This window comes from Ictidomys tridecemlineatus, chromosome 2 (assembly GCF_052094955.1).
Source record: "Ictidomys tridecemlineatus isolate mIctTri1 chromosome 2, mIctTri1.hap1, whole genome shotgun sequence".
Classification (NCBI taxonomy): Eukaryota; Metazoa; Chordata; class Mammalia; order Rodentia; family Sciuridae; genus Ictidomys; species Ictidomys tridecemlineatus.
In genome coordinates, this window is record NC_135478.1 from 116,274,549 (window position 1) to 116,287,794 (window position 13,246).

The window sequence follows — 13,246 nt, forward strand, 5'->3', positions numbered from 1 at the left end:
AATAAAATAAAGGTCTCTCAAGTAATAAAAATATTTTTAAAACATTTTTAAAGTTTTCAGTTCTTTTAGATATATAACTAGGAGTGGAATTCTGGGTCATGTGGTGTGCTATCTCTGGTCTGACATTTCCTCAAATTATATTTTTCAAAGAAACTACATTATTTTACATTTCTACTGCAATGTAGGAAGGTGGGTTCTACATTTCCCAATTACTTACCAAGTTGTTAATATCTGGTTTTATTTTAGCTATCCTCATGGATGTGGAGTAGTACCTTATTTTGAGTCTCACTGGATGATAATGTTGAACATTTTTTTTATGTGCTCACTGGCCCAGAATATCTGCTTTAGAGGAAGGTCTCTAGAGAAAGGTCTACTCAGATGATGTGTCCTTTATTTAAACATTGGCTATCTTTGTGTTGGGTTCTGTTCTTTATTTATTCTGAATACATTTTCTTTTAAGACATGTTACTTGCACATATTTTGTCCTTGTCTGTCAGTTATCTTTCCGAATTTTTGACAAGATACTTTGAACAAAAGTTGTTAACTTGAAGTTCAATCTACTTCATATTGTCCTTTATCACTGTGCTCTTGCTGTCCTATCCGAGAAGAGTTTGCCTAATAAAGTCAAAATTTACTCCTATACATTTAAAGAAAATCCCCCTTTAGCTCTTATGTACATATAGGTCTATTTTGAGTTAGTTCTGGAATTAAATTTGGGTTAAACTCTGTGCACTGTGTCAGGAGTCAGGTGGATATCCAGTCACCCCAGCATATAACTGACAAGACTTTTCCCCCTTGTTTAATTATCTTGACATTCCTGTCAAACTAATAACTACAAAGACGAGGGCCAACATCTGGACTAAGCTCTTTTACACTGGCCCGCAGGTCAATCTTCGTGCCAGTATCACCCTGTCTCAACTATTGTCACTTTTTAACAAATTCACAGTTGGGAAAAGTGAGTTCTCCAACTTTGTTCTTTGAAGATTGCTTTGGTAAAGTAATTGGTTATTCAAATCCACTGTCTTATCAAGTTAATACTTCTTGTGTAAGAGAAAAATTAAGATAAAATATTCCAATAAAAAGTAGCCAATGCATTATACTTAAGTGCTGATTTTTAAAAATAGCCTGTCATTCACCCAAAAAATAAAAAGAGAAAAGAAATGCAAAAAATTACATGCTGCTCTGGGCAAGCAGACCCAATGAATGGGCATCAGGGACTGAGGGACAGTAGAGCCTAGAGACCCTCTACCAGGCTGTGTAATCAGATGAGATGAGCAGCAAATAGTTCTTATGATGTAGAGTTCATGCTATTTCTAGTCCTAAACTTTAATCTTCAGTGATTTGCATCTTTTGTTTGGGCAGAAGCAGTAATCAAATTGATGATTGTGTAAAAATTTTAAAAAACTTAGACTTACTTTGTTAAAATAATTAACCCAACAAATTCTTTGACTACTTTCTCTTGGGTATTTCTTGCAGTTTTTTTCAAATATCTTCATTACAAAATCATAAGTAGTTTCCATTCAGATTACTTCATGGCTCAGGTTGGCACAGAGAGTAAGGCTGTTTTCATATGGAAGAATGCAAGGAATATCGACAGACAAGATTTCCAACCAGCAAGCAGAAGAAACTGCAGGATGGGATGAAGGTCAAGCTCTGCACATTAAGCAAAACGTTTCAGGGACTGAGCTCTGTGTCTAAAATAGATACAAGTCAACTGGTTTTGTTTTCTTAATTTTAGCAATAATTTTACATAAATATATATGTAGATATATGTACATATGTACACATATAGAGAGAGAGATACATATATACATATAAATATATGTAGACATATACATATGTATATGTATTATATATTTTATATTACACATATATTATATGCAAACATACATAGGCACACCTCAACTAATAATATAGATGTATAAAATAAGTAAAACTGCTATTAAAATTTTTTCAGAGAGAAAACTATTTCTCAATTTTTAGTTGATTTAGGCTTTCTACAGTGTTTTTTTTAATAACTGAATACTGGGGTCCGTCCCTAATATCAAAATCTTATGTAAATATAATGTATATGTATACACACAAATCCACACATATTTTCTGTTAGATGGATATATCCCATTTGTTTATCAATATACCAGTTGATAGACAGAAGTTTAATTGCTTTGCAAGCAAAGGAAAAACACAGGGGACTCTTATACCAGAGGCTGTGATTCTGCACATCAGGGGGAACAGAGGGTTTTTAATGATGTGATTTCAGGTGTGTCTGGTCCTACTTCACTTGATAATCTGAGATATAATCATTTTTTAAATCTTCTGGTGCCATCCCCAACTCTGAATTTCTTCACTCCTGTGGTGGATGTGTGCTCAAGGACAGATATCTGGACAAAAAGTAATCCTGTTCCCCCCCAGATTAGGTACAGGTGAAAGGTTAATAAAATAGGTACTTGTCACTCTGTTTCTCTATATGCTTAACAAAACACTGTTGAAATCTTAAGAACTGTTTGCTAATCTTGTTCTCAGAATGTGCTGTCCCCAACTATGGACTGTCTGCTAATCTTGTTCCCAGAATGAGCTGTCCCCAACTGCCAAACTACAAAATGTAACTTCTCTCCCTGCCCTCTCCAGGGAAAGTATATAAGCTCTGCTCAAGCTGTTCTCAGGGCTCTATCTCTCTTTGCTATAGAGAGCTCAGGCCCCAGCATGCTGGTCTCCAAATAAAGCCACCCTTCTGCTATTGCATAAGACAGTCTCTTGTGGTCTCTTACTCTGACGTTTCGCCGGACCCTTACATTTGGTGCACTGGCCGGGAACTGCGCATCGCCGGACAGGGAGACCTCAACAAGACTCCTTTAGAGGGGTAAGTAAGGCGCCTTATCTTCTTCTTCTTCTCCTCCTCCTTCTTCTCCTTCTTGTTTTTCCTTTGCGATCGCTCAGAGTCTGGTTTGGGGCTGGAGAGCGTAAGCTCTCAGAGCCTTCTGGTTTTAGAGCCTTCTGGTTTTGGGCTGGAGAGCATAAGCTCTCAGAGCCTTCTGGTTTTTCTGGTTTTCTGGTTTTGGGTTGACAGAGTGTGGTTGTCAGCGGAGAGCGTAAGCTCCCCCTGGCGGTGGTGGATAGACGTGTCCCTGAAGCCACAGACCACATCTCCTCAAGAGACGCTTTGGGAGACTCTCGGGGGGACGGAGGTGCCCCCATCTGGGAGGGACAAGGTGCCCTCATCTGTATTCTGCTGCCAACCCGTCTGGTCTTGCCGGCAACTATTCTTTCTCTCAGGTTGAATTCACTGTCTGTTTTTAATCTTTGCCTCTGAACTTGTGTTACACGTTTACTGTTTACTGTGTGTCCGTGTTTGTGTCACGTTTGTATTGTCCCTGTCTTTGTTCAAGTAACTTTCATTATAGGACAGAGTCATTCACTGGACTGAAGTCCGCTTAAGGGCTCAGAATCTTTCTTTTTCAGTAAAACACCGAACCTGGCACACTCTCTGTGCCTCAGAATGGCCCACCTTTGGAATTGGATGGCCTCCAGAAGGATCTTTCTACTCCCCACTAATTTGAAAAGGCAGAGATATTGTCTTTGTCTTTCAGCTGGGACCACATAGCCATCCAGATCAACAGCCGTATAACTTAACTTGGCAGGACCTTTGTGAATCTCCTCCTCCTTGGGTGAAAGCTTTTCTTGTCCCTGTTCCTGCTCCTACCCCTCCCCCTATGATTCTATCTCTCAAACCTCCTCCTCCACCCTTTGTTCTCCCTGAGTCTCAAGATTTGACTCTGCTGGATTCTCCTCCCTTTCCTTATCCCCTGCCTCTGTTCCCCAACCCCCAGAACCCTCCAGATGACTTCCCCGAGGTACACATAGTCCCTCCTCCCCTGGAGGAAGCTGGCCTGGCTAAAGGAACTTGCCAGCAGCGAATGATTAAAAACCCTGAAGCCTCATGATACTTCCCCTCCGTCCTTATGGGCCAATGATAGAAGATGGCCATGGTGGAGAAATGCAAGCCTACCAGTATTGGCCTTTCTCCTCTTCAGACCTATATAACTGGAAAAATATCAATCCCCCTTTTTCCGAGGACCCCACCCAGCTCACAGGTCTGATTGAGTCATTGATGTTTTCACACCAGCCTACTTGGGATGACGGCCAACAACTCTTAGGCACTCTCTTCATGACAGAGGAACAAAAAAGAATCCTCCTGGAAGCAAGAAAAAAATATCCTCGGACCAGATGGGCAACCGACACAACTTCCCCTTGAACCGACCCAACTGGGACCTCAACACCTTTGAAGGTAGGGAGCATCTGTCCACTTATTGCCGGGCTCTAATAGCGGGTCTCCAAGCAGCCGCTAGATGGCCAACTAATTTGGCCAAGGTAAGAGAGATTATTCAAGGGCCTAATAAATCACCTTCTATGTTTCTGGAGAGAATTATGGAGGCATATAGGAGATATACTCCTTTTGATCCTCAGGCAGAGGATCAAAAGGCATCTGTCACGATGGCCTTTATTGGGCAAGCTTCCCTGGATATTAAAAGAAAGTTACAATGCTTAGATGGATTACAAGATTTGACTTTGAGAGATTTAGTCAGAGAAGCCGAGAAGGTATACTATAAGAGAGAAACTGAGGAAGAGAAGGAACAAAGGAGGGAGAAAGAAAGGGAGCAAAGGGAGGATGAAAGAAGCAAAAGACAAACTGAGGCATTGACTAAGGTCCTGGTCACAACAACAAATAGGCCAGAAGTTAGGAGACAGGGAGACAGAAAGGGATACCTGGGCCCACGCCAAAAGCTACATCTGGCCTCAGATCAATGTGCCTACTGTAGAAAAAAAAGGACACTAGGTCAAAGAGTGCCCTAGAAAGAAACAGCCACGCCAACCAGCCATTCTAACTTTGAAGGATGACTAGGAAAGTCAGGGCTCGGATCCCCTCCCCGAGCTCAAGGTAACTTTTGAAGTGGAGGGGACCCCAGTAAACTTTGAAGTGGATACAGGGGCAATATACTCAGCCCTTAAGGCCCCATTGGGCCCTCTATCAACTAAAAGGTCTCTAGTTCAAGGGGCTAATGGCAGTAAATATCGGGCTTGGACAACTAAGAGGACCATGGACCTGGGAAAAGGAAAAATCCATCACTCCTTCCTAGTGATCCCAGAATGCCCAGCCCCATTGATGGGCAGAGATCTGCTCACCAAACTCCGGGCCAGAATAACTTTTAACCCTGAAGGCCCCCAAATGGAATTTCTAAATCCTTCAGTAAAAACTCCTATAGTCATGGCTTTAACTATGTCAGTAGAAGATGAACATCAACTCTTCACACCCCCCAAGACTGATCAAACAGGCAAGCTACCCCAGAAATGGATAACAGATTACCCAGATGCCTGGGCAGAAACTGCTGGGTTAGGCCTAGCTGTAAAACAACCTCCAATAATGGTGGAATTAAAAACCTCAGCCTCCCCAATTAATATTAACAATATCCTCTGAGCAAAGAAGCTAATGATGGGATAAGGCCCCATATTCAGAAATATCTGGCCTTACGGGTCCTAAGGCCCTGTCAATCGGCCTGCAACACTCCCCTGCTACCAGTAAAAAAGCCAGGAACCGGGGACTATCGCCCCGTTCAAGACCTAAGAGAGATCAACAACAGAGTGCAGGACATTCACCCCACAGTACCTAATCCGTACAATCTGCTTAGCACCCTGAACCCTGAACGAAAATGGTATACTGTCCTGGACTTAAAAGATGCTTTCTTTTGCTTGTCTCTGCATAAAGATAGTCAATTGCTGTTTGCTTTCAAATGGGTAAACCCAGAAACTGGAACGTCTGATCAACTAACTTGGACCAGACTCCCACAGGGGTTCAAAAACTCCCCCACTCTTTTTGATGAAGCCCTCCACAGAGATCTCAATAACTTCAGAACCATGCACCCTGAAGTCACCCTACTCCAATATGTGGATGACCTGCTACTCGCAGCAGACACCAAGGAAAACTGTGAGTCTGAGACCCAAGCACTATTATCCGAGCTGCTGCCAAAAAGGCCCAAATTTGCCAGCAAGAAGGAATCTTCCTGGGCTATTCCCTTAGGGGCAGTAAACAATGGCTCACTGAGCCCAGAAAACAAACCGTTGTGCAGTACCACCCCCATCTAACAAGAGGGCAAATGAAGAGGCTAAATTGGCAGCCCTAAACAGAGTAACCATGTTAACACTTTCCATATGGGGGAAATATGAGTCAGGAGATTTAACTACATCAGAGCACCCCGACAACTTAACATCTGAGGACACTGACACTGAACTCCTTGACAACACTGAACCCAACTTGCAATTTCAGAAAGCCCTACACTACGTTAAGAATGTACATCAACTCACTCACCTTGGTTCAAAGAAACTGCAGGCATTCCTAAAAGATCAAGAACAGAGTTTTCCACTAACCAGCTCACAGCAAAAAAAAGAATTAGCTGAACGAGTAACAAAAGCCTGTCGGGTTAATGCTTACCCCTCCAAGCTTCCTATAGGAAGGCATCTTCGAGGAACCAAACCAGGATAATTCTGGGAAGTGGACTTTACTGAAATTAAGCCAGCAAGGTATGGACTTAAATATCTCCTAATCTTTGCAGATACATTTTCAGGATGGATTGAAGCCTTCCCCGCAAAAAAAGAAACAGCACAAATGGTGGTCAAGAAGATCCTGAAAGATATTTTTCCAAGATACTGCCTGCCTAAGGTAATAGGGTCCGATAATGGACCGGCGTTCATGACCCAGGTAAGTCAGGGGTTAACCAGGACCCTGGGGATTAATTGGAAGTTACATTGCACTTATAGACCCCAGAGCTCAGGACAGGTAGGAAAAATGAATAGAACCATTAAAGCGACGTTGACAAAATTAAGCTTAGAGACCGGCATAAAAGATTGGACTATGCTCCTGCCTTATGCACTGTTTCGTGCAAGAAATACTCCCTCTGTTTCTTTGTGTAACCTCACCCCCTATGAAATTCTCTATGATGCCCCTCCTCCGATCAGGGACCTGACCCCAACTCTAAGACCTAACGATTCCTTTCACACCCCCTTGCTTGACAGACTTAAAGCTTTTTAAAAAACTCAGTGATACCTGTGGAAACAGCTGGCCACTGCCTACCAACCTGGGAACGAAGGAACTCCACACCGATATCAAGTGGGAAACTTCATCTATGTAAGACGACATCAGGTGTCATCCCTAGAACCCCGCTGGAAAAGACCATACCAGGTGCTACTTATAACACCTACAGAGGTAAAGGTAAACGGAATCACTTCCTGGATCCATGCCTCTCATCTCAAGCCTGTGCCCTGTCCAGATTCTGGTTGGAAATTGGAAAAGACTGGTAACCCTCTCAAATTGCGTATTCGCCATGTGGATAAGGCTATAGACTCTCCCCTTGACCACCAGTGGTTCTAACCCTCATCAGCCCGTACAACAGTGATGGCTAATCACAAACCTTGTCAGCTGGCTATAGATCTTTCCTATTGGGTATCCCTGATAAAAAATCCCACTAAAATTCCATTAAATCCCTTCCGTACCATAGATAATAGAAACAAACATTATGGATGTAGGGACACGAGAGCCAGATGCAGGTTGGTTAACCTAGATTACTATGTTTGCTCGGCGGACTATCAAAGCCACAAACAGTCACGGCTGTGTGGGGGAAAATCCGACATCTTCTGTAAGTCATAAGGATGTAAACATTCAGGGGCTACCTAATGGAACCCAAACCTCTGCCAGTTCTCAGACCATTGCCCCCGTGCTGAAGTAACAGGTACTGAGGTATCTCTCCACCCATTCACTCCTCTCTTCTCCTGTCAGTGCCCACACCGGGTCCCACCAGGACTATCCAAGATGTAATAAAGATGGCCTTTAAAGTTGCTTTATCATTACTAAAAACAGGTTACTAAAAATTTAAAGTCCCTCACAGGCTTTTTGGGATACTCACTCCAGTCTTCCCCTCTGCTCTACCTGTTCTACTACTCAAGTTTTTGTTGCTAGGAAAATCCCAAGCCCCTTTCCCATTATTCTTTTATATCTCTCCTTCCTCATTCTCAGATCCACAGAGCTGCTCTCAGCACCACCTTCCTTGTCCTCCCCCTCTATACCAGGCCCACAGGAAAGTCTTAACTGACCTTCTCCAGAAGTCTTCACTATGGCTGACTTTAGGACTTTCAGCAAAAGAGTCCCTATAAAAGAGTTCAGTATAGATAAACTTCCTCTTTTCATGTTGCTCTGTTCTACTTGGCCACTGGCTGGAAAAATCAGCACTCCTAAGCTAGACACCCCCTTACTAGTTTTTCACAATATATGTAAACAAGGCCTCTGGCCTTGAGCTGGGGCTTCACAGAGATGGCTACATTTCTAAGATAAAAAGTTATCAATTGGGCTCCATGGTAACAGCTGGCAAGGAAAAAAAGAAAGAAAAAGTTCTCCCCCTCCCAGGTGTCCTTGAAAAGTTAACTTGCCCAGAACAGAGAAAAAATAATAATAACAGAAACAAAAACTGCTTTTTGTGAACTTCTGCAGACTGTGAACTTCTGAGCCCCTTCCCTTATATGTTGAGTACAAAATTCTAAAACTACCTAAACTTGGGGTTCAGGGGATTAATTGATTACAACAGAAACAGTGCCCTCTGAATCCAGTTGCAACCGAATAGAACTGTTTCCCTGTCTTCAGTGCTATCTTAGGTGCCTTGCCTTGCCCGTCCCTACAACAGTATAATTCTATATACTTAAACATTATTTATGTTTTCATAAAATGGTCAACAAATGTAATTAATTGTATAATAGTACAGATGTTTCCCAGAGTGCTCTATCATGATGCAGATTCATTTGAAGATCAAATAGAGGAACATACAACCCGGTTTCGCCGAGAACCTGTATCCCTCACTTTAGCCATCTTATTAGGAATGGGAATTGCTGCAGGGGTGGGCACAAGGACTACTGCCCTGGTCCGTGGGACACAACAAATGACCCAATTAGAAACAGCAATGGACCAAAACTTAAAGATATCAGAAACCTCCATCACAGCTTTGCAGGAATCTTTAACCTCTCTCTCTGAAGTTGTTTTACAGAACAGGCGAGGGTTGAACCTCCTCTTCATGAGAGAAGAGGGCCTTTGTGCTGCATTAAGGGAAAAATGTTGTTTTTATGCCGACCATACTAGAGTTATAAAAAATTCTATGAGTAAATTAAAAAGATGCCTTAAAGAGCATCAATGAGAGAGAGACCCAAAAAGGGTGATATAAATCTTGGTTCACACAGTCCCCCTGGTTAACTACGCTTTTATCAGCCCTGGCCGGTCCTTTAATAATTCTTATATTGTTGCTAACTCTAGGACCCTGTTTGCTCAACCATGTAGTTTCCTTTCTCCAATCCCAAATTGGACAAATCAAACTTATGGTAATCAGACAACAATATACCCCACTAGCAGACACGGAATATGACACCCCCCAATGCTCACTTTTATGATTAAAAGTAGCCAGAAGAAGAAGTGGGAAATGAAAGGTTAATAAAATAGGTACTTGTCACTCCGTTTCTCTATATGCTTAACAAAACACTGTTGAAATCTTAAGAACTGTTTGCTAATCTTGTTCCCAGAATGTGCTGTCCCCAACTATGGACTGTCTGCTAATCTTGTTCCCAGAATGAGCTGTCCCCAACTGCCAAACTACAAAATGTAACTTCTCTCCCTGTCCTCTCCAGGGAAAGTATATAAGCTCTGCTCAAGCTGTTCTCAGGGCTCTATCTCTCTTTGCTATAGAGAGCTCGGGCCCCAGCATGCTGGTCTCCAAATAAAGCCACCCTTCTGCTATTGCATAAGACAGTCTCTTGTGGTCTCTTACTCCGACGTTTCATCGGACCCTTACACAGGGAGACGAAGATAAAATTTAAAAAATGATGATTTTAAAATAAGCCTCAGTGGCAGAGCATCATACTCGGGTTTTTCATGTTAAGTTTTTAATTTAATTTATACTTAACTGAACTTTATTTGTCCATGGTGGGTGGGTAGTATTGTTTAAAAGGGCATCAATTTTATACCAGTTCATATAGAGCAACTTTCTAAAAATCATACATTAAATCCATAGAACATTATATTTTCCACTATATACAAACTTATAGTTGTTGAAATCACTTTTATTCCTGCCACTGGAACCCATTTGCTTCAAATTTATCTGCTTCAGAGTTCTAGAAATTTGGAAATCAACTGAAAGGACTCTTTGTCTCAGAGTTGGGGAGTTGACCACCAGGGAGGATAAGGAGGTGTGGAAAACAGTATATGATGAATGGGGAGGGAGAAGAAGCTGGAAATAGAAGCAGGATCACATATCGGGGAGCTCCAATGGGACATGATGATGCCCCAAAAAAACTTGAATAAACAAAAGAGAGATGGTAGGAGCAAAAGCAGGGCTCTTCTGAGCCCTTTTGTACCATTACAACTAGGTAAGACACTTCTTGAGGGTAGGGATGCCCAATGCTCACTGTCCTCCCTGCCCCATTCCCCACTGGAAAATAACTCCCTAACAACTGAAAACACAAGTAGAAGCTGTTGAGGGTGTAAGAGCCCTTTCCTGGGGGCTGCTCTGAGTATTCACCACACAAAGTTGGGAACAGACAATTCTATGGAAAACAACATGCTCATGAGATGTCACATGATGGAGTCCCATATTCCATCAACTGCCAACCACTCTACAAGCACCAGCCCAAGAATTCCAGGTGCTCAGAACCTGGTGATCTCATCTTTAGAGAACAATGGGACTGGGGCCTTCTAGGGACTCCCATTGGTGGACAGAGTAGTGGGTGAGTTCACTTTTTGCAGAGCCATAGACCTGGTAACCAGAGTGAAACTTATGGATTCGCAAAAGGAGGACATGGGCCTTCCAGGCAGTAAGTACACACAGAACTTTGAGTGTGGGGGACAAAATTTCAGGGAAGACCCTTTGCATGGATGGGGTAGTAGATGCCTGAAGGAAGTGCTATTTAGTTAAGAGACAGACTTCTCTAGGAAACTAAGGACTCCTCAAAGGCAGAGACCATGTTCTGCCCAAGCAGAAAAGATACAATTGAGGTCCTTGTTCTTAGTGAGGCTTCTTGGTCTGAATGAATGCATGGGTCCCAGACTGGGGGTCAGAAGGCCTGTCATGAGTCTGGGCAGGTCTGGCCCCTCTAAACCTACTGTTCCTTATATGTAAAAGGCTAATGGGGTCGCTTACATGCCTTTCAAATATAGTTTGACTGAATCAGGAAATTATTAGGCATGTCTTTGACAAGGGTGGGAGGGAATGAGAGAATGAATGAGCCAAATCCAGGAGAGGAATGAGAAACAGTTCAGGTCCCAAGCTAGAGCGGTAAGTCAGAGTGCCACTTTTCTTTTCTTTTTTTTTTTTTTTGTTTGTTTGTTTGTTTACTGCCTCAGCATGGGTCCCGTGGTACTTTGGATTGTTGGGGATCTGCACCATGATAACTGGTGGTGGCATCCTCTTACTCCATTGGTGGAAGAATGTGCAGAGGAGACAGCATGCCCAGCAGTGGGTGGAGGTGATGAAAGCTGCCACCTTCAAATATAGCCCACTGCTGTACTGGGTCAACAAACGACGAAGATATGGCATGACTGCTGCCATCAGAATAGACCCTCCCCGGGCTGTTGACAATACTGACATTCAACTCCAAATTTCGGATCTTCCTTCAGAGCCGAACCCCCGTGAAGACAGGCGTCATGCCTTCAGAGACAGCAGCCCTGAGGCAGAAGCCACTGTTACCCTCCAACCTGCTCTGGTGGTCCCACAGCAGCCCTCACCTAAGGGGTTGCCAGAGCGCCAGACCCCATCGCCCTTCCCCAGTGACTTTCCAGAGATCCCCTCTGCCCCTCCCCTCCACACCCTGAACTTTCCTCCCATGCTGTCCCACTCTGCCTCCTACCCCTTTCTCACGGCTCCTAAAAGGAAGGTCCACTTCTATTCCCTTCCCACACTGGCCAGAGGGGTGAACTGACCAATGTGTAGACTTTTACTTCAGTATCGAAGCCTCCTGTCACTGAACATGAGAGATTCAGGGGCCAGGTATTATAAAAAGGAGTCAAAGTCAAGACTGTGTTCCTGATACACAGGTCATAACCCATATAGATGTTACACAGTAAAGTTTTCTGAAAAGTCAGAGTCATTTGTGTCTCATTTGACAGTAGGAAAGCAATGTCCTTCCCCAGTGTGATGATGGCACAAGTCTCACCAATACAATGAGAACTGGAGGCTGGCTCTGAAGAGAAACATTGAGCCAATACTTGTGGATGAGCTCATTTCCCTCCATCAAGCATTCAATGTGTTCAAGACCCTGGGCTAGGACCCTTCTGCAGGATGGGAAGTAAAATTGCCACAAGAGTAACAATTGCCAATGGCACACAGCTACAGAAGTCCACAGTGGCTATGCCACTGGCCACGCAAGTCATCATGAGGTCAGTGAACCTCACCACACTATGTGCTGACTGGGTGATGTCTATGATATATCAATTCTTAGCTGATTGTTTCTCTACATTATTTCTAACAGAACAACACTGCAAAATGGTTATTATGGTTTTTCTTTCTCTTATGAGGAGACAGGTTCCAAGGGAATATGCCATTTCTTTTTGTTGTTATTTTTGCTGATCCTCTTCTCCCATGTACATCTGCCTGGCATTACAATTCCTGGTCTTTCCACCCCATGATATCCCTTCCCTAATCATGTCTTCTTAAAACATCCTTGGTGAAAGAATGCTTCACTGTGTATGGAGTGTCATCAGCTTGGTGTACAGATTTGCTTACTGAAAGGGCTGGTGGTAACCACCTAATATTATATGGAGTAACACATCCAAAGCACTATCTTAAGATATCCATAGCTGCACAAAAGTTGAGTCCCCTGTCATTCTTCTACATGGGAATATAAATAATTTTTCTACTTTCTGAATAAGGTCCAAAAAGGAGACACAAAGATAATTATCAGATATTTGGCCCCAGTTTAGAGATAAGAAAGCCTGAAAGCCTGATTCTGTCACACAAATTTTTCCCATTTACTTTGAAAATGAGCAAAACCACTTACCATATTTCATCTAAACTTTAAATGTACACGTCCCTGAGAGAAGTGTCTGTTTTTGCTTATTTTGTGGTGTGTGGTGTGTGTTTGTGATTCTCAGAAGTTAGTAAACATGTAGCCAATTTTTTCTTTTTTACCCCCTCTGTGTGGGCTGAAGGGCTTAGATCCAGCAACTGCA

At 42.9% G+C, this 13,246-nt stretch overlaps 1 protein-coding gene across 1 annotated transcript; it reads left to right on the forward strand.

Annotated features, from left to right (window-relative positions):
• The first annotated feature begins 10,856 nt into the window (after positions 1-10,856).
• Positions 10,857-11,997, forward strand: LOC144368489 (testis-expressed protein 38-like). The gene is made up of 2 exons (XM_078027478.1): positions 10,857-10,893; positions 11,423-11,997. The coding sequence occupies exons 1-2, from the start codon at positions 10,857-10,859 to the stop codon at positions 11,995-11,997; spliced, it is 612 nt and encodes a 203-aa protein (XP_077883604.1).
• Positions 11,998-13,246: the final 1,249 nt, after the last annotated feature.

What these genes read in the sequence shown, in the direction of transcription:
- LOC144368489 (XM_078027478.1), top strand. Translation starts at nt 10,857, where the DNA reads ATGGATTCGCAAAAGGAGGACATGGGCCTTCCAGGCA. An exon ending in GGACATGGGCCTTCCAGGCA is followed by an intron (nt 10,894 to 11,422) that starts GTAAGTACACAC and finishes TTACTGCCTCAG; the next exon opens with CATGGGTCCCGTGGTACTTT.